Source organism: Gallus gallus, chromosome 5 (assembly GCF_016699485.2).
Source record: "Gallus gallus isolate bGalGal1 chromosome 5, bGalGal1.mat.broiler.GRCg7b, whole genome shotgun sequence".
In the NCBI taxonomy this organism is placed as follows: domain Eukaryota; kingdom Metazoa; phylum Chordata; class Aves; order Galliformes; family Phasianidae; genus Gallus; species Gallus gallus.
The window spans coordinates 1879622-1903859 of NC_052536.1; the positions used below are offsets into that span (position 1 = coordinate 1879622).

Genomic DNA, 24238 nt, shown 5'->3' on the forward strand with positions numbered 1-24238 from the left:
AAAAAGCCTAACTGTTTGCCTTACATTTTGCTTGTGTGTATGCCCTCTTAGCTTATAAAAATTGATAAGGCGATAATAGAAAGTATTAGCATATGAAAAAGGCAACTATTCTCACCTGCATGAATAGATCTATAATAGCTACCACATCAGTCATGTTCACAAGATGCAAAGGCTTACAGCATCATCCCAGCGTGGCAGGCTGGGCAGAGTGTTGGAAGTCAAAATACTTCATAATAAAAACTAGCAGGGAAGCAGATCGAGATCAGAAAATCAAAGTTAAATGCTGTCTAGAACTGACAACATAGAATAAAGCAGTGTAATGAGACGGAATTCTTGCAGTTTAAGGAATGGGAGATGTAATCTTCTCCCTGAAATGCAGTAGTCTGTGGCACTGTGGAACGTAAAGCACAAGCAAATTGAAGCAAACAAAAGTGTGAAGCAATATGAGTACTTTATTGTAGCTTGAAAACGTACAATAACAAAACTTAAACACTGTATTCTAAGAAAACTTGCTTTTTCTTCAGAAGGATCTCTTTTAGAGAATTTCAAATGCTTCTAAACTGTGCCAAAGTGAATAATATCTACTCTGCCTTAGTAGAAATGATGTCAAAATCTTCAAAACACTATGGGGAAACTGGCCTAGATCAGAAGACTCTGACCCTTGTGTTTTGTAGGGTATCTCTGTCTGAATGGGACAGTATGCTGACTCTTTAAATCTAGAGCCTGAACTGTGCTAAATATTAGTATAAGAAGCAACAATGTTCCATGAACAGAAGTTCTTGTCTCCATTCACTTGTATAGTAAACATGAACCTGGCTTGATCGCTGTACCTTCTTTAAGCTGTTCTAAGAATTTCTGAAGGTACAACCTTTTTCCTGCAAGATGGAAAATATTTAACAAATGCCCTGGGTTATAAGCTGTAGGTGATGTTTTTGCTTTACTTGACAACTGTTATCTGCTGACATCCGCAGCAGATTGACTCTGTTGCATCCACTTCTTTTCAATCTTATTCTTTCTTTTCCACTTGAGTGAGGCCGCCAAAACCAATTCCTTTGGGACCAAAATTCTTTGCGTAGCAAACTGCAAAAGAAAGAAAAGGGTAAAGAGTGTTCTGAACGTTTGCCTAAGTGGTTCTTGGGTTTGGTACTAATTCCAAAGGTAAGTTAATACAAAGAAGGAAATCTGGGATGGTCTTTCTCAGAAGTGTCGACAGATTCTAGTAATGGAAAATATTTGAATTAAACAAGTGTTGCATCTGAGTTTCTCAAAAAGAAATTGGAAAAGTATATATTTAAAATCTTAGTAACGCTTCCTTTAAAGATGCTTTTCTGCCCATGCAGACTGAATATCAGAGATTTTTAAAGGAGGTTGGAAGAACAAGAGTGTGGTCCAGCCAACTTTTGGTGGTTGTTTGGGCAATCCAGTGTGACCCTTCGTTGCCAAGTACGCTCATCCTTATTTGTCACAACTCCTCTATATTAGTAGTGGTCAACATTTTTCTCCAAATACGTCTGTTTGATCTCTTGCTGTTGTCAAATTGTGCCCAATTTCAGTGTTCTTTAGGATTCTCAATAGTTTAGCCCAGGATATAAAAACTTGGCGTATTTTTCTCTTGAAGCTCTTTCCAAGAAATCTGCAAGATTTGTTCATCTGAGAAGAATATCTGGGTGTGTGATTCAGCAAGAGTGCATCATCTTCTGTATTACTAAGGTAGAGGGTAAGCATCAATTCTGAAATCTTACTGGCAAGACAACCAGTTAGGACCATGACCTTTAAAGATCTATCTGAATCTGTGTGGTTTGTTATTAAGCATGCAGCAAGGCAAATCATGGTGGCAATATTAGGTCCGAAAGGAATAATTCTTACCTTTACAGTAGAGCTCTCCGTCTTTGTCTGTAACATTTGTAGATTCTAAACTCTTCCCACAAATAGCACAGCGGAAGCATGTTTTGTGCCAAGGCTGAGGGAATGAAGACAGTTCGTTGTTATGTTACAGAAGATGCACAGCTACACAGATGCAAGGAAACAGCTGTTGCCTTTTTTTGTGTGAAGGGGTTAAAATTGTCTTCTTGGGCTTACGGCTTACAAGTTTAGTCCTTTTAGATTAGTTTTTCAAATTATTATCCCGTTTTAAGATCTTACCTAGTGAGTTTCTTGTTGATGGAGGTCATGTTAAAAAGCAGAGAGCTATAGATAGCGCTCTTGTTGGCCACATCATTCGTGCGTGGAGATAATGAGTAAGAGTTCGTAGGGCAGAGGGCCAACGTATCGCACAGTGCTGGTTTTTTTCTAGTCACAGGATCTCTTTAATATATCTGCATTTGCCACTACAAATAAATGTTTGAGTTATAACTATCCCAAGAGAAGTTAGTAGGATGGCAGTGGAAGCCAAGAAGGAAGGGTTGTCCCTCAGTCCTTGACAAGATGCAAAATGTTGAAGAAGGCTTTATGACAAAGCATAACTTCAACTGGACTTGAAATCTGACAGTCAGGGCGTTGGACATTTTGCTTATTCAGCCTTATATTTTCTTCATCGATACCGGGTGAAATCTTCAAGGATTGGTTAGCTACAGCTAATCACCATGAAAAAAGTTTGGGTGTTTTTTCTCCTGGTGCTTTATTAACTACTTACTTTTCCTCCTCCCATTATCTTCTCTGCAGCGTACACCGATTTGCCACAGCGGGGACATTTATCCACGTCAACCATCTTTTTGGCAAACTTTGAAGGGTTAGTTGGTGTGGAGGGGCGAGCAGGCTTTGGTGACCCTCTAAAAACAGAAGTTTTCCGTGTTATAAAATGCTGCTCAAAGCGTTATCCTCACTCTAGAAATTTGATTATTCTTGTTGATGTTTCATTTGTTTGTTTAATTCTTTTGTAAGGGGTTGGGGCATTCTTACTGGTGTAGGACATAGAATCATTAAGGTTGAAAAAGACCACTGAGATCAACTCCAGTGTGGAAAAGACGGTGTTACAGAATCAGAATATCACTTTGGTTGAAGAAGACTCTCTGTTACATTGCATCTCGTGTTTCATAGTTGAAAAATGTATGCTGCACCCACTGTTATTGCCCATTTTGGACTCAGCACATGAAGCTGACAACCACATATCATGAAAAGCGAAAGTGGATTTTGTTTTATTGAGAGGCCAATGAGGAAAAACAAGCAGAGGACCTACACTCTTCACTGCTAGTACTCAGTGTAGAGCAGATCTTGAAAGAAGGGAGAAGAAAAACCCTCTAGGTTTTGCATGTGTTTTTTTGTTTTTTTCTCTATTGCTGCAAGATTTTGACAGGGTTCCTATCCAGCCTGGAGTCAAAGGCATCAGACAAGTGGCTTTGTTTTGTATTTCTGGACTTTGTGGCTTATGTCTTTGTGCTGGCTTAGTCACTCACAGAACTACTTTAGAATTACCAGGCTATTGCACTGCAACAGGTCGTTAAGTCACCAGGACGTGGCAGCTCTTGATACAGAGCTCTGCCCACAGTGGGTGTGTATGTTACAAGGGGTACAATTCAATACAGCAGTTCAGCTTTTATTTCCTGCGCAGCGCATTTGTTAATTGGTTTCTGTACAGTGATACCAGAAGAAAATGATGGCTTCGAAATGTACAGGTTTGAGAATAATAGAAAAATACTACAAAAAATGTACCGTCAGATGTAATTACGTGCAGCTGAAGCTGTTTGAAGATGGTATCCCACAGGAATGCCTTTCTTCAGTCATGTTCTCAGTGTGCTCGTAAGCCACTTGCTTGTACTGTGCTTGTACAAGCCACAGGGAGGGTTTAGAAACATCATTTCTCTGTTGAGAGGAGGGTTAACAGTATGTGTTGTTGTGATTCTTTCTCTAATGGTAAAATCTAGCTGTATCTTAACTCTGACAGAGGGAAGAACATCCTCGTGTTCTGCGGTGAATGTGACTTTACCACTGTGTACCAGCACAGTGGCAGATCACAGCTGAAAACTGGTAAATTACCATGTCTGCCATGGAAAGGTTGTGGGAGAGTCTGCTCTGCTTCTTGTGCTACGTGTTGGTATGAAAACAGAGCAGAATACCTGAAATAGCCCTGAGTGACAGGTAGCATCAGACAGACACATGGTGCTGCCGGTAGGGTTGCACTCACTGTTGCAGGTTCAGGCCCAGATGGTCCCCGGTGTCAGTGCTGAGACATCCAGCCCCTTGTCCAAAGCCAACGCCCTTGGGGCCGTATTTCCTCCCGTAGCAAGTCTTGCAGTAGATTTCAGATTCGTGAGCTGCCACTGTGGTGCTGTCCAGAGCCTTTCTGCAAGCCACTGCGGAAAGGAAGAGAGGCACGTGTAAGCATCTGTGCGTTCCAATCTGAATTAATGTGGGTCAGAATAATTACTAGTAATTACTAATAATTGCTGATTTTTGTGTATCTTCAGAACTGTAGGAGAAGAAGGATGTTGGTGCACTGTCAGCAGCGACCCAGCGAAGCTTTATGTGAAGGCCAGTCAGAGTCAAGCAGGGCACACTCTTTTTATCTATGTAGCCGCATTTCTTTGGGCTGTAGTGCCATGGGGAGCAGCAATCCCAAACACCTGATGGTCTCAGCTCCGTTAGACGTTGTCCAGAGTGACAAGGATATGGTGTTGGAAATTCTGAGACCACAAGGAAACTCCTCCTCCTTGTTCTTGTTGAGGAGAAATGCTTTGTGGCTTACCTCACCAGAAAAGGCCCTGGGGACTCGGAGACAGAACGTGCCATGGCAGTGCCACACGCTTAGTGGAGTACAAGTTGTACCCTCTAGGTCACTGCTTTAAATCTAGCCTCTGCTTTAATGGACCTGAAGTCCCTGAGTGCTAGCAGCTGCTTGTCTGGGGTCTTGGTAGGCATGTGTCCCTTATCTGGAGGCACAGATGGTGCTTGGAGCCAACAGGCGTTGCTAAGGCCACTCTCATGTCCACTGATTCTCATCAGATGGGCATGGAAGGAAGGTTAATCTCTTCTAAGTTCTCTTGGGTGCTTTGCAGATCTGAAACCCGATCAGCCTTCAATGAGTGGGTTCTGTTACCAGGCGTCTTTCTGCTGCTCACGCCTGGAAACTGAGGTGATAACAAATGAGAAAAAATAATAGTGACGCTCTCAATGTGTTCGGTGGCTGCGTATGCTGTGCTGTTTTGGTGTGTGGCAGCCCCCACCCCATCAAGGGAGATGAGGCTTTCACTTATCAGTGCCTATAGAAAATCAGGGCTCTGTAGCATGCTTTAAAAAAGCAGCACTGTTCACACATGGGTCGCTGTGTCGGCAGTGATTGGTAGGGCTGAGGGGGGATGGCAAAAGGGAACGTGCACTCTTAATGTCCTTTGGATAAGCGCGTGTGCCGCTGGGGGCTGCTGATAGCTCGGGGAATTAATTGCTGAAGTGAGGTAAGTAACACCAACCTGGGAAATGCACAACTACTGAAAGCAGCTGGAAGTTCACTCGAGTCAGAATTTAAGGATTTAAGGCGGTATTGGAACCAGAGCAGCTTTACTTCTGTCACCGTACTGCGTAGACGGGAATATAATCTGCATGGAGCTCTTTAATTAAAAGGAATAAAATGAGGGGCTTCTGCAAATGCGCGGTCCTGATCACTCTGTGGTGTGGTCTCTTCAGCTTCGAGATGATAATTATGTTTGCTGAGGGAGTTACCGGATGATGGAAACTCTAGCGGTAGATAAAGTGTTTCTATTTCTGGCGCTGTAGGGATAGAGTATCAATTCACCACAACAGATGGAGCAAAAGCCCTTGAAGTGCTATTGTTGAAATAGCTTTGGGACCCGTCACCCGCCAGCAGATAGCAGGCACTGAGGGGTTTCAGGTTTATGGCATGAGATCGTGCCAAACATCCATCACGGCTGTGCTGTAAGCAGAGCCTGACAGGGAAACAAGGTAGGCAAACTGCAGGCTGTATGGGAACTAAGGTTGGCTGGAAAGCAGCTCTTTACACATCTGTAGGGTAAAGCTATGGACATGATGGCATCATTCAGCTCATTTGTTTCTTACTGTGCCAACAGGTTGGCTTGGAAATGCTGGCTGTTTTAGTGGGTGTCATCAGATACAATAAAAGCACAGTTAAATTCATTTTGGTTTTGTACCTGAGGTTGGGTATGGAGAGGATCTCTTTTTTTGAGTGTGTTGAGAAATGAAATCCCACAGTTGATTCACTGAAAAGCCCGTGAACATGGAATGTGAGGCTGAAGGATCCGGTCCAAAGCGTTCGTGAATCAGGGGAAAAGGAAAGCCAATGAACATGCCTGTTACTTACCAGCCAGGCTTTGCTGCATCCTTCATTTTTTGACCTTAGACTCCTGCTGGGAATACTTTTTTTAGTGTCTGACCTCTTGATGAGTTCATTCACGCTCAGGGGTCCAACAGGGAAAAAATTAAAAGCGGTAGACCCAATGAGTGTGCGGTGTTTATCACAGGTCGTTTGGAAAAGATCATTTGTATCAAAAAGAAAGCTTGAACTTGTCCCAGTGTTTGGTGTCTGAGAATTTATATGGGAGGGAAATATCGTTAACTGTGACCCAGCAGGACAGCTGTTTATTCTTATTAGACAACAGAGAGTCTACTCATTTGACTTCTCCTCTCATATACCTTTCTATCACTGAACAAAGCGTGCATCAATTAAAGCTTTTCTAATTAGCATGCTTACCTTCAGACTGTCTGCAAAGTGTTTATCTGACTTTGGTTCTCAGCAAATGGTTTATTCTCTTCACTGAGGGTGATGGGGGTGAACTGATGGGGCCCTCTTGCTTATTTGTCTAGTGCGAGCCCAGCCACAGAGAAAGCTGCCTGCCCAGCATCAGAGGTGCATGGGGAAGAGTAAGTGAAGTGGGTGATGCTCTCAGAAAGTTACGGTTGTTTGATGTCCTTCAGTTGCTAAAGGAATGTGACACAGGTTTTTTCTTTAGTGGGTGTTGTCTCTGAGGTTCACCCAGTTATCCCTACAGGTGAGGAGCCCTCAAAACTGACTTTCTAGAGTCAGTTTTAATTAACAGGCTGCAGCTGGACGAACTTGGTTAAGTCTTGGCTCCCTCCATTTGTGCCCTCCCTTGTGTCGAAGGCGGTACCGTAAACATGGCAGTGTATGGTAGGAGTATTTTCTTTGGCCAGATAGGATCCCTAAGGCTCCTACAGAGTGTCAGCCCAGAGTCGGTCTCACTGTGCTGTTCTCCAGGTGGGATGGTTAGCGTGTGCCTGCCCTCTGAGCTTTCTCAGTGATGCAGGAACCTTACAAACCTTCCCTCTCTGAAGTTTGGTCTGGTGCTGGTTATTTCTACCATACCATTCAAGCATCTCACTGCTTGGGCTGTCTTAGGACCTGCTCTAAATGTCCCATGAACAAACAGGTTGTGTTAGGCCAACTGTGAGCATCTTCACTGTGTTTCTCGTTGGATGCAAGGCAATACAAAAGGAAGTATACCAGCTGTGATGGAAATAGCTGAATTACATGGTTTTAAGTTTGCACTTACTGCAGAGGAAGCACGTCTTGTGAAAACTCCTTCCATTGCACTGGATTTCCTCAGCATGGTACACTGTCTTTTCACAGGCACCACATTTGGCTCCACCTCCCCAGTTTGGCATCCTCGTATGTGAAGGGTAACCTAGAAAATCAAACTCAGTGAGTAAACCCAATAGAAAAAGTGGTATTTATTTGCTTTCCTTCCTTTCAGCTGCTATTGCCAGGTAGCCCCTAGCTGGGATCTGCTCGTGTGAATTGCACCGTGATACTTGCAGACAGTCATTGAGCTTTCTCAGTGGTGTGTATAATGGCAATTTCCTCTGTCAGAGTGACATCACACCATCCAGTTTGTAACTGAACCAATCCCACTGTGAAGCTGAACGAACACACGATGTTATTACCGAGGACGCTGTAATAGAACCAAGTTGGTCGCTGAGCTTCAAGCCCACTGCTGCACAGCCGTTATAAAGCAGTGACTGGTTCCTAAGGGGCTTTCATTTGCCAACTGTTAGAAATCTAAACAGCTGGGAGAAAGAGCGTTGTGCCTCCTATTCTGGTGGCTGTGGAAGTGTCTTGCCCAAGGTCGTGTGAGAGAGCAGTGTCAGAGCCCGGAGCTGAGCGGAGGTCACCGGACCGTGCTCGTTAAGTGCCCGATGATTGTGCTATCATACAGCTAGAGCAGCCACAAGATGTGGTTTGCCCTTCTGTTTTCTTGTTTGAGTCATTGTTTCTGGAAAGTCTGGGACGTCATCTTGTCATCTGCATGTGCCGTTATCAGGCTGTTGGAGCTCCTGGCTCGGGACACCTCTGTCCTTCTTGGAAAACCAGTCACTTTCTTATTATAGGTCTTTCAAAGTCTGCTGGTCCCATTTGGATTTGATTAAACCCACCACTGGATGTTCTTAACTAAGAAAAGGGTTTTGAATGCTGAATCAAGCCTTCCACCTGAGAAGTTTCTTCTGATGCCATGTAGAAGGGTGGAGTTTAACACAGAAGTAGTGTAACATAGCAGCTACTGACAACAGCTTGAGTTTTAGCGCAGTGTCTCACTGCGTACACAGGACACTGATGTCCTGTCTGTCATGATCTCAGTGACTTCTGTGCTGCATCTGCTGGTTTTCGGAAACATTTTCTGTCTGCCAGCTCCACAAGCTTACCCTCGAGCTAATTCTGGCTACCGACCCAAATGACTGTGCAATTGCAGCAAAAGGCATCGCTGTCCAGCAGAAGGAAGGCAGGACTATGGCACAGCAGCGCGGGCACATCTGCACTGTTGTCAAACCCTGATGGTCAAGGCATGAGCATCTCCAAACGCATCCTCCTTGGCATTCTGGTTATTAGTACACCCTCACCCTGTTACCTGCAGTAGGCAGCACAATGTCATCGTGTTGCAAGACGTAGCCTCTCATTTTGGGGATGAAACCACCTCCTAAACTCAATCTGTCCTCAGCTGCTGTAAAACAGCCATGCCATTAAGCTGTTTCAGACTCTATCAGTCAGTCCCCTTGCTGCTCTGGCAGCTACGAAGTGCTAAAGATGCATGGGAGAGAAAAACCCAGTAATGCTTCAACCATTTTAAAATGAGAAGGGAAGATCAGTTTTGTGATTGAAAACCCAAAGGTTTTTCCATTTGCAGTGTTATCTTTGAAGCTGGGCTGCTGGGTGGGTCCTGTACAGCTGGAGCAGCACCCAGAGCTGTCCTGGAGGAGGGTGGTTTGCACCTCTGGTCAGTGGCTGTGCCCTTCAGAGGTGCACCAAGTCTCTCAAACTGTGCCAAAAGAATCCTTGTTGGAAACTAATTCTCATTACATCATTAGCTGGAGGAAAAAGAAGTAACCTTGGAAAGGCTGATAGCGCTTGATAGCGAGCCTTGTGCTGTTACGGGCTGTGGTTGGAGCTCTTAGAAGTACCACTGCTCCTGAGCTAATTATGGCAACATGACTGGGCATGCACACACATTTTCCGTGCTGCTTTGGCATCACCTGATGGGAAGCCGTAGGAGAAAGAAGTCACAGTAAAACCCTTCTGTGAGGATGCTGGGACGTGCCCTGCAGCCCTGCTTTAGTCCTAGCACGAGATGGATCAGTTATAAGGATAAAAATAATAATTCTTTATGTCATAGGCAGCAATAGTATCAAATTCAACTGCTGTATCAAGACTACACTGAAATTTCTTATCCCAGTAGACATCTGTGGGAAGCTTCAGTGTGGTCAGGATGTGGTCCTGGTACCTAATTGCTGCTGCTGTCCCATCCTGTGACTGCCCATCATCCGACCCCCCCGCGGTGCTGCTCACCTCACCCACACCACGAGGATAAAGGGGTGGCATCTTCCTCACCAGCATGGGAAAATAAGGGTTCTGCAAACCCTTTGGAAACAGAAGGTTTTAAGTGATGTGGTATGAAAGGTGCAGTGGGCAAAACCGGTTGAAGGAAGCCAACTCTCCCGGCTGAAGCTTTTGATTTTGTCTATATCATTCTCATTGATTTGTTACCATGTTTTGCATAGTAACACCAAATTTTGCTCAACGCTTCCTTGACGCACGCTTCTGGAGAAACGCAAGCTGGCACCTCCAAAAAGCAGGATGTCCTGATGGTGGAACCACGCACTTCGTTGTGACTTAAAAAAAAGAGAAAAACCTAAAAACCCAACCCTTTCCCCCCAGCATGATTCACAGCTTTGGGAAACAAAGTCCTGCTGCACAAAGGAGCCGTTCCTTTGCCCAGATCTAATGCTGTGCTATCAGCTTTTCCTTTTCCTTCCACAATGTCCTTCACTCTGCCTGTGTCCCTGCACCAAGTCTAAGCCATCATAGGGAACAGTATTTTGTACACGTTTGTGCTATTTCTACCTCCTGTTGGGAAAAAGACCCAAACCCTCATATGAAATGCCAGCAGAATCCCATGTGCGGTACTTACAGAGTAGCTTGGTGTTCCTCCCTCTTCTCACGCCTCAAAGGATTTGAACTGGAGGGATTCCTGCGCTCTTTAAATGCAGGGGCTGCCGCTGCTGGCCCTATAGGCAGGGAGGGGAGGGGAAGGAGAGAGGGCTTTGGGGATCTGAGCAATGCCATTGCTATCGCCAAGCTGAAAATAGCTGCTGACAAAAGCCTGGCATTTTGTTCCCTTGTGTCCACTTGTGAGTAGGTGGACAACAATGCGGCCCCTCAGATGACACCTACGGCACATTCCTGAATGCAGCCTAATGGATCATAAATAAAGATGAAAGCTTTGTAGTCGTTAGTGTTGCTTGGATGGGGAACGTACGAATCCTGAAATGAGGGTTTAGTCATAATCACGTTGCCAAAAATAATTCACCAAAATAATTATAAACGTTTATATATGTATGTGTGTGTGTTTGTAGGAAGCCCCTGTGAGTTTAAGTATTTGCAGGGCAAGACGTTCCTTTTGCTTTGTGACTTTCTTTGGTGGCATAACAAGCTTGATTACCACTGAGTTTCACGTAATTAAGTAATTTAGCTTATTTCTATAGTTACAAATGGGCTTTCCATAGTTCTAAGTTGATTGCAGCGTGTGGTCTTTGTTTCCTGCAGTTCCTTTCACTTTTCCTCTGTGTCAGTAATGAGCGTGGGGTCATCCAGAAGTGGGACTCACTCCTGCTGGAATCCAGACCTTATACCCTATCTGACAGCGAGTATCTCTCATTCAGAAAGCAAGATCAAGTTGTTTACGCCCCTTGCTGATTAAATACCATTTTCCCCTTCTTCAGAATTCATATATCCTTCTCTGATCAAAAAAAAATATAAATAAATAAACTCAACAAAAAGCCACCAGTCAATGTACAACGCATTACACAACTCCAGTAATTTAATTTCATTAAACAAAAAAAAAGTCAAAATGAGTTCGATGTAATTTTTGTCAGAACAAATTATTTTTTACAATACAGTATAAATAATTAACTTATATAAAACTTAAGATTTTGTTGTTGTTGTTAAAGATTTTTTAAACTAACTTTACAAAAGAGGATCACTGAACATAGGAGCAAAAGAAATTCTAACTATGGCCTTTTAGTAAAACATAGAATATGTACATGCTCACAGTACTTCCTTTGTGCAAAATATGCACTGATTGACAGACTGTACCTTTCTGTACAAAGACAGAAATTTTTTCAGCTTACTTTGCATAGAAGAAAAGCAACACAGAAGACGTGAGATACAAAACTCGGTTGCCATAATACTTCAGGTAAGCCCTGTGTAAAAATACTTAGCCCTCACTTTCTCAGTAAAGCCAGTTTTAATTCTAAAGCATTAAGGCTGTTCCAGTATTGTTGTCTTGCCGATTCACATCCAAAACACACCTTGTCCATTGTACAACTCATCACGTGTGCAGTGTGTTAACAGTAATTATGCCTGCTAACACAGTCAGCAATTCGATGTCCAAAGATCAGTTTTCTGACACTTCAAGTTTTCGTTGAGGAATATGTGAGGTTCCTTGGGAGATTGTGTCAGTACCACCTGAGTTTGCAGACAGCAAAGGCGCTGAGTTTGGTCCTCCTGGTGTGCGGAAAAAGCTTTCTGTCACCGACTGAGGCTCCGGGGGTTCCTTTGGCACAGTAGGCTAAAAGAAAAGGGAAAGCTAACTTTCAGTTAAGGAAAAGAAGTCAATTCGAGTTGTAGGTTTCTGCAGTGTGTTGGCAAATACATTTCTTCCTGAAATTTAGAAATCTATCAGCTCTCTGTGGAAAAGAGTATCCTCCTTTTCCTTGCTATACATCTATATATCCATCTATATCTGTATCTATATCGACATTAATAGAAATAAACTGATTTCTTGTATCTCCTTCTATCTCCTTTTTTAATATGCACCGTAGGCAATACAGTACTATACAAACAGAAGCTGAGAGTAAATTAGGAGCATACTAAGGAAAGATAAGGCAACAGTTTATATGCGTGTGTCATTTCGTATCCACCCAACGTCCTCACAAAGGCTCTTCACACCTTGTCATCCTTCAGTTCCTCAAGCTGGCTCCACCTTCTCAACAAGACACTTTTTCTTCCTTTCTAACCTCTCAATTCTATTGTGCTACTGTTAGTCCTCGCTGCCAGCCTTTCTGGGGAGGCAGTTGCAATGTATTGTTTCTTACCTTTTCTTCTTGTAAGGTCATGTTTTCTGAGCTATGGTTAATGCTTTCTGGTTTTGATGGGATTGGGATATGCTGAAGAACAGGATTTGCAGGAACTTGCACACCAGCGGGTATTAGTCCCACATGTTGCAGTGTAAAGTTCAGAAGTGAAGAACTTGGATTTGGGACAGAACTGGTGCTGCTAGAATTGAGATGGGAGTTGCTCAGTACAGGCGCAGCAGCTATAGAAGTTGGTGACAGCATGATGTTCAAGGATGTTATATGAAAAGCTGGAATGTTAACTGCTTTCAGTTCAGATGCTATCATTGGAATGACACCTGAAACAGAAAAAACAAATGTTGGAAGGATTGAAAATTGAAACTAGAGACCTTGCATTGTGATTTCACAGCCCTGGTAGGATGAATCTGGCTCACAATCCTTCAAAGCAGGCATCTGTGTGCATATTTCATTCAGTACTCACCTGCAGTGGGTGAGCTGTGGGTAGCGGTGTGATGCAATGAACACGTCCCAGTTTTCTCTCTACTAGGAAGACCTGCCTTATTGCTATGGTGAGTGCACTGAGTAAGAGGAATAAGGTAGCCAGATGGAAAAAAGGTCTGAAAAAGAAAAAGACAATACACATTTATCCCAAAGGTTTAAGAAAAAAAATAAGTTTTTCTTCAAAACCACACTCCCTTTGCTACTTTCTTACTCTATATCCCTCATATTCCCAGGGCTTGATATTCCATGCCCATACTGGCTTCTGTCTGAAATTGGACTTGACTGACTCAAAGCCATGCTCTAAAACGAGACTGTCCTCATCCACACAAGTCACCCGGTGTCATTCCCAGATGATATGCTCAGAGAGGAACTGCAAACCTATACGCAATTAACACAGTGCAATTCAACTAGGCAAAAGAAAACCTCCCGTGGTTTTTGTTTTTTTTTTCAAGAAGAAACACCCGGGCTTAGTAATTGTGTCACCTCGCTCCTAGATTGTGTTTTTTCTTACGGCAAATACCAGAAGACAATCCTTTGACATTTATAAGTTCTGTTTTTGACAATAGAACTGTTTGTGATTTGCAAGTTCACTGTAACAGTAAGTGTGAACTGTGGAATGGCGAGTTTTACTGCAGTTCTGTTGTACACCAAAGTATTTTGAACTAAATGTTTATAAACAACAGTCTGGGGACAGCATGAGATCTCAGTATTGCTTCCATCTACTTAGTTATCTTCATCCCAATCAAAGCCTGAAAGTCATTTCAGGAGACTCCCACATTAAGTTGATTGCTGTTTTTTTTCCTAAAACATGCTGTATAATAATCCAACTAAAGGCAAATTTAAATATGTGTAGTTATTCCAGCTTTGTTTCTTTTGCAGATTCTTCCACATGGTGTTTTCCCAGGTAACAGCAAGAAATGCTGTGCTGTGTGGCAAAGCTCACCTCATGAGCAGGAATGGCAAATGCCACAGGTATGTCTTGTTTAGTTTTAGTTCTGTCCTCATCTTCTGGAGCGCATTCTCTTTTGTATTGCTCAGAACAACCTGCCATGCTTTGATCTAGTGTTTCAGATCTGTTCTGTTTCTCTTCCTGGAAGTTGTCCATTTGGTGATTGGTTTGTGAGCTGATGGAAGGTGGTCTTTCTTGTTTAGTAGGTTCTCCCTATAAAAGAAAACGTATGTGAAAAAAGAAAGCAGGCACCGTAAAAGACATGACGTTCTTAATTACGGATGTACCATGATAGCCACGCGTTTTATAAATCAGAAAAGCAGAGCTTCTCCTGATTCTCGGTTTGTGCTATAAAAATTTTGAGTCAATAAGAGAACAAGAGAGTTCCATGTTATCCCCTCTTGCTCCTTCACAGCTGGCAGGTGGTCAATGCCACACGTTGTCCTAACCTTCTGGTACCATCTCATGGTAGTTTTCACGAGCACAATTTGAAGCAGCCTAATAATTTACACACACTAAAGCATTCAGCAACTGAGGAGTGGAAAATAATCCAGGCCCAGTTTCTTCACGCGCATCAAGTGTATCTGAACCTCTTATTCTCTTTGTGTATCATATTAAAATGTCTTAACCAAGTATAACATTGGATAAATACATCTAGAAGGCATCAGGATGTGGGGACATGCCCTGTCCAGCAGTTTGCATGTGTCCAATTTGCCTCTTAACACCTTTAGAGCCAAGAACAAAAGGAGTCCTTGTATAAAAATGAGTAACAGGAGCTACTTCAGAACCATTGTACAAACAGATTAAGTCCTGAAATATCTTTTCAGGAACTGTTTCTTTTTGACAACAACTCTTTGACACACCTTCTCAGAAATAAAAAATTTGGAGGGACAAAGGGGAAAATGAAAAAATACAGCCTGATCCTAGGCTGGCTTTTTGAAGATTTACATTGTGTTGTGTCCTGTATGTTCTGCCTGATGCTTTGCAAATACCAAGATTCCTTTTTCTATGTAACAAACCAAAACCAACTTCTACAACAAAAATCAACTGCCCATGATTACTCCCTTGTCATGCTTCTTTACAGTTAATGGAAAAACATGATATCTGTTAGGCTCCTAAATCACTCTGAAAATGAATAATGACACCATCACTAGGCTATAAACCAGGCTGACAGAAATTAACTTACCACAGCAGTATCAAGGCTTTCCTCATCACTTCTATGCTTTTTAATCAAGTTATTCTCTTGTAGTGCTTGAGACCTCTTAAGGCACCTCTTTGATGAAGATTCAGATTCCATAACTGGTCTTTCTTTAGCTGCCATGGCCTTTCCTGAATCAGCTGCAGCTGTGCAATTGTCCCCTTCCTTGGTCGTCATTTCACTTAATGCCTTTGCAGTAATACTTTTAATTCCTGTCACATTAGCACATGGTAGAGGCTGCAACATGAAACTCGGGCTGTACGCCGTCACAGTGTGGGCTTGAGAAGGATGCAGATATATTGCATAGGAGGCACCAGAATGAGGCTGAGGTAGTATCACTGGTGATGCTGACCGGTGGCTTGGAGGCAGAGCACCTAATGGCTGAGTGAGAAGCGACTTTGGAGGGGGTGCAACAGTGTGAGTGTTGGCCTTGGGAGCTGCCTCCGGCCAGGGCAGACTGTGCTCCAAAGCAGATCCTGACAGATTCTTTTTCATGTCTTTCTGTCTCCTTAAAACAAGAAAAGAGTCAAAACACATATTTTAGTATTTTCATGCAGAAACGCCCTGACTAATTGTTTTTTACATTACAAAGACAGTGTGAATTTGTATGACTTGATAAACTGAACAGAAAACTCCAAGTGCAAAAATAGCCTAGAGCACCAGAGGTTACAGGTTTTTGCAAATCACTGCCCAAGTCAAAATAAGCATAGACTAAACTTAACAGTCAGTGAGAAAAAGCTTCCAAACACAGCACTTGTGCAGACTTACTTTGGTGGTTCTTCCAGCTGATATTGAGGGACTGCTGCAAGCTGAGGCATTTTACTTGTGTAAACTGGTACATTTTCATCTGTACCTGCTTCAGGGGAGCAAACAAAAACAGAACAAAGCTGATAACATATCAAAATGTTTAAGTAGAAATTCTATCTTGAAACTGCATTATTTCTACTACCATTTCTACTTAATTGCAGAGCTTATTCTCTGAACATGTGTTATTTTAGATTTGTTTTCACTATCAGTCTCCTAAGGCCTCAAGGTTTACAGACAACATACACTTCATTTCCCCCGTCTTGTTTGTTTCTGACTTTTTTCAAACAATAGTTGTTGTAAGCAGGCATATCCACTCATCCACATCTTCTATCAGAAGGCAAGCCTGCATATTTAATACAAGACTCCACACATTCAAGTGAAAAACACGACTAGAAAGAGATAGACAAATAGTTTTCAGCTACATACTTGTGCTTATTTTAACTGGACTGGTTGGAGCAGATTGGATCTTCCTTCTGTCACTTTCTATACTTTTAACTAACTTTATTAGGGATGGATGCCGAGTGAAGCTTTGCTTTACTCTTGAAGGAAAAAGATTTTTTGAACATTGCTCCTTGGAAGTGGTGGATTCTGAAATATGTGAGCTGCAGGGTGCAGATGTTGTTTCAAGCTTTGTAGCTAAAAAGCAGAACAAACAGAAGAGTTCGTATATCATATATATATTCAAATATATCATAAATATATTCAGTAATTAAGAGCAATTATTTGAGCCTGGCTTATAACTACTGAAGTATCAGGCATTGGCAAAAATGGTAATGCAAGTCTCAGCCTAAGAACATATACTATGAGGCTCATATGTGCTGCTCTAAAAAATACTGCGCTGTTGAGAACCATGTGCAATGATGTGAATGTCAAGGACTTTCCGCTTCTTTTACTCAGTGTTTCAGTTAACAGCTTTCTATGAGAGAAAAGGAAGAAATCACAATCATCAGCAAAACAAAAGAAAATGACACATATACGTACCCTGGGTGTTTGGTGGGACTTCAGGCCCTGTCCATTTAAATGCTGGTTTTCTACCCCTCTCCTCTGTTACGTGAACTTTCTTGATAAGCTCAAGGCTGCTGAGAACATTTGCTATGTCATAAAGTCTCCTGATTTTAGCTGAAATAAACACATGTAAAGCAGAGCAATTTTTAATAACAAGTTACCATTGATCTGATTTAAAAAGTTATGATGTATTTTTAGCGGTTGAAAGGAAAAGTCTTCATTTATGAGAACCATTTTGTGGAACACGTATTTATAGTATGAAATAACATGGCAAACATCACAGCCTTTTTGTTGCATTCAGACTGTTTCACAAAAAAAGAATAAAAAATAAGAAAAGGAGTTTGTCCGAGAACCAAAGCAGAGTAGAATTTTCAAGGAAATGCAAGTTGAATTATTGATCCCTCAAGAGCAAGCACATTCTCACCTATTAGAATACACCAGCCTAGACCTCGAAGTACCTTTACATTTGAATGGAGAGGAAGAGGAGGAAATGTGCAGGGAACTGAAAGAAGGGTAAAATAATGAAGAAACAACTGGCAGTTACAACACTGGGTTTCACTTCCTCACGTGTTTAAGCTATTAGCAGGACTTTTACAGTATTTCTTTAGGTTTCCATCGAGAAAGTTATGTGACCTGAACGCTTATTTGCATGCTGCTGGGGCATCTTTGCTGAAATGATGCTGAAATGTTCGACAGGTTGCTTGGCAAATTACTAGCAATAAGCAGACACTACTTCATGCTGAAAAGATTTCCCAGGCTTACATGGCACGTATGAATGGTGATGCACAGGTGGGTCCCTGTAAGAACTGCAAGGAGGTTTTGGAAGTTCAAATACCTTTATGGCAAGATGAAGATGACAGCATTTTACACTGCACAACCTTGTACTGGATTCACTCATTTAGCTTACGCTTGATTTTAGAAAACGATCAAGAAGCAGACAGGAATAGCAGCCTTTTACTTACTTTTAAACTTGCTTTTATCTAAGTCTTCTAACTGATCTTCTCCAATCAAGATTTTAGCAGCAACTTCAAGGCTTACTATTTGAGGGGTTGATACAAGAAACAGCATCACAAATTTCTGACTCATCACTCGTAGAGACTTGTCTTTCCTGCTATTTACGGAGGCTGCAGAAGACAGGAAGAGGATTAAAGCATTAAGTGACAAGTCAGCTACAAACATTTTTATAACATTGTAGAAATTTGTCAGCAACAACTAGGCAGGGCTGGCACAGAGCCCAGAGTCAAGTTTCTACATGGCAAGTATCAGGAAATCAGGTGGATGCCGTGTCTAACTACAAAACAGACTGTGATGTATTCCCTTGTATAGCTCTCCTATCACCCGATTCGTACTCCTTAACCGCAGATTATGCAACGTATGTAACACTCCTCAGTGAGCATGTCTTCCACAAGCAGAACTTAAATTTAACGGAGTCATTTAAACTTCTGGCTTCTATTGCTTCCACACGTAACAAATCCTGCCACTTGGCTATGTTTGTTACATCACCTGATGCCCTCCTTGTTCTTGCGTTCTCAAAACCAAAATGTGTTCATAAGAACTAAATGGGTAAGACAACTGAAAGAAAGCAGAGTGCTTCCTCCCACCACAGACGGACAGCAGCATTTGATGTAAAGACCAATACGTTCTTTTCCCCACGTGCATATTTATAATCAGGAGCACGTGTTATTCTTGGCATTATAGAAACCTTACCAGCACGGAATTCGATTCCTGGGAGCTCCACAAAACACATTTCTGAATGCTCACTGGAGATGAAGGATCTTGCCACTTCTTCATTTCTTTTGCCATCCAAATCAAACTCGTGCTCGTACTCTCTTTTCTTGATCATCTGAATTTGCTGCGTGTATTTGTTCTCCTCTCCAACTTTCTTCAAGGTCTGCAGGGTTTCGGCAAGGTTATGCCGCCCATGCCAAATGTATCTGTTTTTGGCAAGGCGGCTCACCATGTGGAGGCTCTCGAGCACATTCACAATATCATAGATACGTCTACGTTCAACATCTGCAAAAATGAAATGCAAGATCAACGTGGCATCTCAGTCACGTAAAATATTTTTGTCCTTTACCTGAAATACAGTTTGCACAGAAGAAAAGAGCAGTTTGCTACACTTCCCCCTCTTAATATGCTTGTAAGGCATTTTCTGACAGGGTGGTTTTTTGTCTAGCAATCTAAAAAAAGAATTTGCTATAATGATTCAAAAAACATTACAGCAGTGCGGTTTATATTGGCTTCATAAACTGTGGAACATTGCAATTTCATCGTTCTTACAGAAGAAAACCTTCAGCTTTATGTCAGCAATTTGAAATCTCAGTAGATGATTGACGAGATACAAAAACAGTGATGTAAAACGAGAAAGTTGACTTATCAAAGACAGCAGAAAGCAGTTTCTTGCTTTGGTGTAGTGATGGACAGGAAGCTGCAGGTTTGGTGCCAGAAACACTGGCTCCTGCCATAGCAATCAACTGCTGATCTTAGACATCATTTCTACGTCAAAAAACCCTAACAGGATACTTGTGCTATCTGCAACAATTTAGATGTTTAATATTAAGCAAAATTCCAAGTTTACTAGTTCAGCTCGCTGGAAAAACTACAGTGGTTTAAAAGAATTGTGGTAAGAAAGAAGAGTTAGAAGGTTTAAGTGATTGAGAGCACAAAGTAAGCGCTCAGACTTCTATGGAGTGAAGTAGTACTGCACGACAGGAGGGCGATTGATCAGCTTGTGCATGTGAGGACATGCAATAGGATATACACCAACTTACTGAGCTCCTCGGCTACTTCATCAAGGCAAATGTAGTTGCTCTCCACAGCGCTGGGGTAATCGGGATAGCGAGCCAGGAATTTATGGCACAGCAATCCCAGGCTCTTCTCCTTGCGGCTCGGTTGAGATCTTTCATACTCATCTCCTGATAAGTGCTCCTATGCAGAAAGAGATGAGGATTTGAGAAGGTTTTACGAGGGATATGTCAATACAAATACGTTAAAGAGCTTCCCTGACAGCACAAAGTCCAGCGTTCTCCTCTAGCCCTGCGAAATGGCAGAACTGTAGGGACTGGAAGGGACCTCTGGAGATCACCCAGTCCAGCCAGCTGCTACAGCAGCGGTACATAACGAGTCGGTGTTTTATGTCTGGAAAACACTGCAAAGCGGGAAAAGCCACCAACCAAAGGGGCAGCGCGCGGAGGCGGCCGGCCGGAGCGTACCTGGCAGCAGCGGGCTCCCTGCAGCCCCCGGCTCTGCTCGCGGCTGCGGATCTCCGGGCTGACGGCGCTGATCAGCACCTTCAGGTTGGCCGTGGGCGTCCATGGCTCGGCGGGAAGGGCCTCCCCGGGCTTGGGGGGCGTGGCGAGCGGCTGACAGCCGGGCTGCAGCTCGGCCAGGACGCGCTGCGAGCCGCCCGCCTGCTTCAGGGGAGTCCGCAGCGGCCCCCGGGGCGCCTGGGGATGGTTCTCCTGCGGAGAGAAGAGGGGAGATGGGAGGGGCAGAGCCGAGCGAGCGCTACCGCGCCTCAGAGCGGCGCCGGGGAGCGGGGGGCCCGGCCGCGGTACCTTCTCTCCGGCGCCCATCTCCGCCCCGCGCGCCGCCTGCACGCTCCCGCCGCCGGCCTCAGCAGCAGCCGCCGCCGCTCGGCATCGCCGGGCCCTGTGCGGGACGAGAGGGCCGCCAGCCCGCCCCGCCGCCAGCCGGCCCGCGCCCGCCGCCCAACGGCCCGGCCCCGCCCCACCCCGCCGGCGGGCGGAGCTCTTCCGGGATCCGGTTTAAAAATTTGGCGGCCTCCGCGCTCGCCGCCGCCTGTCCTGAGTTCCGCACGCACCGCCAGCGGTGCCGCTACCGCCCCGCGCCCCACACAGCGCCGCGCGCCGCTCCCGCCGCCGGTTTGAACCGATAGCGCGGAGCCGCCGGCGGAGAGCGGGGAGGAGGCCCGGCCAATCGGCTCGCGGCCTCGCGCCCCGCTCGGCCAATCGGCTCGCGGTGGGTTGGCGGGCTGGCGGCGCGGGAAGCGGCGCGCGAAGGGCGGGACGCGCGCCTCCCGCCGCCCGCCCCAACGGCTGCGGCGCGCGGGGCGGACCCGCCCACCTCGGGACCACGGGCGCCAGTCGCGCCCGCCCTGCGCGGGCGGAACCTGGAGCTGCTGCAGTGAGAAACGCGCTGCTGTGCTTCAGGCGCCGGCCAGGTGCTCGCCCCACAGCGGCCGCTCCGTTGTCGCCTCGAGCTCCCAGACGCGGCCTTGGGCTCAGGCAGACCTTTGCCCCTCAGGGCGTGGGCCCCCTGGGTGCCCCAGTGAGCACACAGCTCTGTTTGTGCTCCTTGAGCTGGGGGGTTACGGCGTCCTCACACGGACTGCAGGCTGTGGGGATGTATCTCGTGGCTTAGCCAAGGCCTGTCTGCGATAAGCGAGAATTACGTAGACAGTGGTCAATAAATGAAGAGCACAGCACCTCTGAGGTATCTGCCTCGATTAGTCCTTAATTCCCATGCTAGGAGGGTGCTGTGAAAGTACAGGGCTCTGTGGGTGCCTGTTCCAGGCCAGGAGGCTCAGGGCAATGAGCACAAGCTGAAATACCTCAGGAATGTGGCAGAGCTGAAGCTCTGGGAGCATCTGAGGGGGTGGTGGGCACGGGGCAGTCCGACTATTTGACATCTTTTAAGCATGGGTAAGAAAACTTGTTTATTCAATAGAAAGCAAGGGTGGATTCTAAGCAAGAAGCAGTCACCGGGAAACGCAGCGCTGTCCTTATTCAGGTGTCAACACACAGTGTGTGTTGTTTTTCCCGGCATGCTAATCTCAGAGAATGTTAATTAAAACTTAGTGCATGCAGCAGAAGCTACACTGGAAGGATATTAGTAACGTGATGCAAAGAGAAATAGAAATGTAGCGCTTAGGTGCTGCAGTTTGGAAGGTATGCTCTTCCTATTACAATGAATTAACAGGAAAAGACAACAAAAGCACAGACGTATATCCAGGATGAAATGAATCTGAGGTTCAGTAGGTGCCTTCTTCACACTGTTACAGGGTGTATAGAGCAAAAAGCTCAGAGTGCTTGGGCTGTAGAGCGTGTTTCTGCTTCAGATGCCTTCTACTCTTTGTAGTTAAATGTCTCCAAAAGCAAGTGTTCATTCAAAGCCAATAGCTAGACAAGTTCCATCCCCCTCAGTGCCTTAGCTGAGAAATGATAGATGACATTAAATGGGACATCACTGGCAGAAGACTTTGTACTGCAGGGCTAACAGAACAGTCTGTGCTGCTGTGCTGTACCACCTCTGGTTCACTTGAATGCATTCACAATGTTCTTGTTTTGAATTGTTTGGCTTAACTCATCTGTTGGTTCATCTTGTGTTCACACCAAAGAGCGTAATGTGTTTTCTTCTAATGCAAACTGAATGGTTTTGGGGGATTTCATTGAATGGTTTTGGTTCAGGAATGCTCATAGTGCTTGCTGTTCAGATTTTTTCTCCATTTCAATTCGGTTGTTCCCAAGAACTTTTGTACTATATTATATCTCTTTGAGATTGCTCTTCACATGCCTTGCTTTTGAGCATTCTGGCTAGGTCAGCCAGAATGCACCTTTTCATCTCAAGGTGCTTCTTACTCTGAGGCTCTGTTGCTTTCACTTCCAATGGCTCATTTGCTTCATGCTGCTGCTCTTTTAAGCCTGCTCCTGGACAAAGCCATCTGCAGGAGCTGTGTTCTCATGGGCTGTCAGACAGCGTGCTGATGGGGATGTGAATGCATTGTAATTCTATTGGTGATATACTGATGGATGCATTGAATGGCATCTCAGCTTTCCTCTTTCCATCTCTGTGCCACCTTTCTTATTGAAAGGATCACTTACTGGAGGTCTGGCTTTTTGTAGAGTACTCAGCACCATATATCCTGCATCCAGGCTGTTTCATGGTAAGTGTGTCTGAAACTCAGGCTGGTTTGTCTGTTCTGTGGATTCCACACTGTGGAAAGGGTAATAAAACTGCTTATTTCTTGGAAAATTCCTGCATTATAATGGCAGAAAGGAAACAGAGGCTTTGGAGTTTCTTCTGCATACAGTTAAAAGCAAAATTTTGTTGAAAACTCTTATCTTCCCATTAGCTACTTTTCCTCTATCTTCTGTGTGTGCAGGGAGTTATTCACCGCTACAGAGGTAACCTTTTACATTTCCCCCTGAGAGAATGCTGATTGAGCGCAGTAAATCCACCACAAAGCCCATAATATCTGAAATCAACTTTACTTGCACCTGCGATCTTCTGTTCCAAATGCCATCTCTACTGAAACACTTCCCTGTATTCTGGATAGAGCATCTTAACCAAGCTGAATTATCTCATCTGCCGTGCAGGGATTAAACTTGTCAACAGTAATTATCTTGCCTTATTCTCTGGCCGTTATCTTTCCTTGACTATGCTCAGAGGTTCGTTATAACTTTCACGCAGCAAGAGATTTAGTGAGACTCTATCAAGGTATTTATTTGCTGGCATAGGAGGTGCAGGCACACATGTCCACTCTTGCAAAGGGGATGGTCCAGGGGGCTTCTTGCTGATGGAGTCCAGGTGGTGGTGGTCTTGTTCAAGTCCCAGCTGAGTTTATACTCTGCTTGGAATCTTGTTAGGTTGGAAAGTGATTTAATCTGTGAGAAGATGGAGATGTTTTGAGAAATATTGAGGTTGCAGTGTTGTATTATTGGTAGAAAATAGTGATGTGCGTTCTGCTGAGAGTCCAGCTGTACTTTTACAAGCAGTAGTGATGGAAGTGAGGGGGGGAAAGAGCAAAGAAGGATGACTAAATCAGTCTTGAAGTTGCATAGACTTCTCAAATATATACTGTCATCCAGCAGTTGCCTCTTAAGCCCATGTATTTCAATCCATCTTTCACTTTATTTGTTACTAGAAAGGTGTTTAGTCAAGCATAAATAAGCTGGAATTACATAAGCTAATTTCTTATCTTTGAATAAAAGAAACATGCGTTTCCTCCTTGTTTTATTTGTATTTCTGCTGAAAGCATGAGGTTAACATGGATTTTAATTAACATTAAAAGGGAGGTTAACAGCTAGACAGATACACTTAGGGTGCTGTCTGAGCATCCTTGCGGTGCAGATGGGGCATAGGCAGTACTTTGCAGCACTGTGTACCACACTCCAAGAAGACACAGGGGATGGTGAACACACACTGCTGCGTGCCCATCAAAATGAAATCCAGTTTGTTTTGTTTGGCAGCTTCATCGCTTCTTCGCA

At 44.1% G+C, this 24238-nt stretch overlaps 2 protein-coding genes across 3 annotated transcripts; both read right to left on the reverse strand.

Moving 5' to 3' along the window:
- Positions 1-432: 432 nt before the first annotated feature.
- On the reverse strand, positions 433-10428 carry CSRP3 (cysteine and glycine rich protein 3). The gene is made up of 6 exons (NM_001199486.2): positions 10386-10428; positions 7479-7610; positions 4121-4289; positions 2633-2768; positions 1867-1960; positions 433-1080 (listed from the first exon to the last, which is right to left on the reverse strand). Exons 2-6 carry the CDS (start codon positions 7588-7590, stop codon positions 1007-1009), a joined length of 585 nt encoding a protein of 194 aa, NP_001186415.1. The 5' UTR covers positions 7591-7610; positions 10386-10428; the 3' UTR covers positions 433-1006.
- Positions 10429-11276: 848 nt separating this feature from the next.
- Positions 11277-20699, reverse strand: E2F8 (E2F transcription factor 8). Of its 2 annotated transcripts, none has more exons than XM_015286249.4 (13): positions 20567-20699; positions 20222-20470; positions 19781-19937; positions 18717-19022; positions 17972-18133; positions 16986-17123; positions 16431-16640; positions 15966-16050; positions 15186-15705; positions 13994-14212; positions 13031-13166; positions 12571-12887; positions 11277-12044 (listed from the first exon to the last, which is right to left on the reverse strand). In XM_015286249.4, exons 1-13 carry the CDS (start codon positions 20582-20584, stop codon positions 11871-11873), a joined length of 2691 nt encoding a protein of 896 aa, XP_015141735.1. In that variant the 5' UTR covers positions 20585-20699; the 3' UTR covers positions 11277-11870. The 2 variants fall into 2 exon arrangements, with proteins under 2 accessions (XP_015141735.1, XP_015141736.1); XM_015286250.4 differs by having other exon boundaries at positions 15966-16053.
- Between the last annotated feature and the right edge of the window lie 3539 nt (positions 20700-24238).